Below are 2,500 nucleotides of genomic sequence, written 5' to 3'. Positions count from 1 at the left end.
GCTTTATGAGGCTAAGGTTTTGCGTGACTCCTATGGAACAAAATATGGCTGGTCTGAGCAGTGCGAAGATCTTGTCAAAAAGATGATCAACTCAGTTAATGGTATGAATTAACAATGTATTTCAAACTCTTTATATAAAAATCGTTTCAAATCTAAATCTAGAAAGTTGGTTAACCGCTTTTCGATCATGTAGACATCAGCAGCTGTGAAGGGCAGCTTTATAACTCAAAATTTCATGGAAAAGGCAGCTAAAAAGTAATTCACTAAGACAGAACCCTTATAACGCTGAGTAGAAAACCGGCTTAATACAGTCGAAGTCAGTATCATATCTTGATAGACCGTATTCATAAATGGAGGCTAAGTAATTATTGTTTTGTCTTTATGCTAATCATCTTAACTAGCCTCGTAAACACGAGCAAAATTCAAAAGAATTCTTGTTCTAAAGTGAGGCTAGTTATGATGATTAGCACAAAGACAAAAGAGTAATTTCTTGACCGCCATTTATGAATACGGTCTATAGTCAGCTCGAACTGAAAGTGTAACATTACTTTTTTTTCTTTTTTTAATCTGTGATCGATTCATGGGTTGTGCGCCTTAATTTATTTCAACAGATGCTCCCTGCGATCCTCAGATGTCATCAGAAGCACAAGGCAAATTAAAGAGAAAATCCCATGAGGACCGAAAAGGTAAAATCGTCAGGACTCTGGCTGGAAAGACAATTATTGTAAAATGCCCATTTACTCACGTGAAAAGGTGCCTTGGTTTCTTTGACTGGAAAAAAGATGATTCGTTGTGTTCGCGTAGAAAGGAAGTTTCTAGACATCAACGTCTCAGCGCTTCCTTATTTGACCTTTGTGACGTCATATGCCTGTATATACGCTCAGTACACTTGAAGACAGTGATAACCACTGATGGATATGAGGACCACCATGAGCATTCCCTGAGTTTAAATTATGATAACCTTTCCAATATCCAAAAATATAATTATCGACCTTAGTATATCTCTGGATTATTTCTAGTGAGTATCTGAATCTTTCCTATGATCTTCTGTTTTTAAGGCCTGCTAAAACTAAATTCTGCCTCCCACCCACAGTCTTGGACAAAACTCGTTGGGAAATGTGACACACTACCATAAAATGGTCATTCCCTCATTTGTCTGTGTGATAAAAGATTAGCTTCTCTATACGTTTCCCCCTCCCCTTAATGTGCTGATAAGAGTTGTTGAGCCAGAACGAATGAGATTATGATTCAAATAAACTCGTATTGTGTATGCCGTTTATCATTTATGCGAATGCCAACTTACTGTAAAGTCATGTATGGTTTGTTGTATGTGATTGTTATAGATGTTTCTGCCAAGGAACAAACTCAGATCCTATTTACAAGTGAAAGCTTTCCATCTTCTTCTGTGGCTTCTCTTCGAACAGAAGGTACTATCACTTACTTCAATTTGACCATGTTGGATTCAAATTCACCCTGTTTTTTTCTTAACTCTGAGCGACTCACGTATTGTTCGCCATCATTTATTTCGACAGATGCTTCCTGCGAGCCTCAGATGCCATCAGAAGCACAAAGAAAATTAAAGAGAAAATCTGGTAAGGAATAATGAGGACTTTTACAAGTACAAAGCGGCTGTTGGAAGGACAGTTCTCGAATAGAGCCTGTTTACTCAGGTGATAAGGTGCCTTGGTTTCTTTAACTGAAAAAAAGATCCTACTTTATGTTTCCGTTAAAAGAAAAAGAGTTCGATTCCCGGGGGATTCATTTCTAGACATCACCGTGACTGCGTTTTCTTTATATGGCCCTTGTGACGTCATATGCCTATACGCTCTGTACACTTGAAGACGCTGATCATAACCACTGATGGATGTGGGGGCCACCATGGGAATTCCCTGAATTCAAAGAATCAAATTAAAGTTATTTGGCTCTGCTGTTTCACACTCTTCTGGAATAAACGATGCTTCTTTGTGCCCTTGCAAATCCTCTTTTGTTTCAGGCTCATCCAGCAAGAGTTCATCTTTATGTCTTGAACACTCTGTGAAATTCAAAAAGGCAATACATTTATCTTATCATATCCACATGAAGAATATATCCAATAATAAATAAACCTGTACCATACTGCAGCGATAACGACATGATCCAATTTGTACCGATAATAGCTTTCATTCGATTTCATTTACCCGTATTATGTGAGGAAATATGGCATTAGCTGACTTCTCACTATACTCATTTTCTGCACCACTGAGGTCATCAATGTCAACTTTGTCTGAAAAGCAAACAGTGAAATGGAGACTACAATCAACTAGTGGATTAGCCAATCAGAAGATGTTAAAACTTTATGCAACGAATTTTGAAAGAACCACCTTCCGCAAAACCTGGCACAGCAACGTGCCAGTTATCATCACAAGATTAACTTTGCAACATCTCACACCAAATGACAGGGGTCACAGGGTTTCAACAGTGATCATGGATGGTCATAACATGGTTTGAAACTCCTTTCACT

The 2,500-nt window shown here is 38.1% G+C and overlaps 1 protein-coding gene across 3 annotated transcripts in view; it reads left to right on the top strand.

Annotated features, from left to right (window-relative positions):
- Window positions 1–2,500, top strand: part of LOC137997677 (uncharacterized) — a 36,686-nt gene that overhangs the window by 16,060 nt on the left and 18,126 nt on the right. For all 3 annotated transcript variants that reach the window (XM_068843812.1, XM_068843809.1, XM_068843811.1), the window contains 4 exons: window positions 1–101; window positions 612–686; window positions 1,344–1,427; window positions 1,533–1,592. The exon at window positions 1–101 is cut by the window's left edge and continues 1,155 nt beyond it. In XM_068843812.1, the coding sequence (XP_068699913.1) occupies window positions 1–101; window positions 612–686; window positions 1,344–1,427; window positions 1,533–1,592 (320 nt within the window). The remainder of the gene's footprint in view (window positions 102–611; window positions 687–1,343; window positions 1,428–1,532; window positions 1,593–2,500) is intronic.

Source organism: Montipora foliosa, chromosome 3 (genome assembly GCF_036669935.1).
Source record: "Montipora foliosa isolate CH-2021 chromosome 3, ASM3666993v2, whole genome shotgun sequence".
Classification (NCBI taxonomy): domain Eukaryota; kingdom Metazoa; phylum Cnidaria; class Anthozoa; order Scleractinia; family Acroporidae; genus Montipora; species Montipora foliosa.
This window is presented reverse-complemented; position numbering and strand designations above follow the sequence as displayed.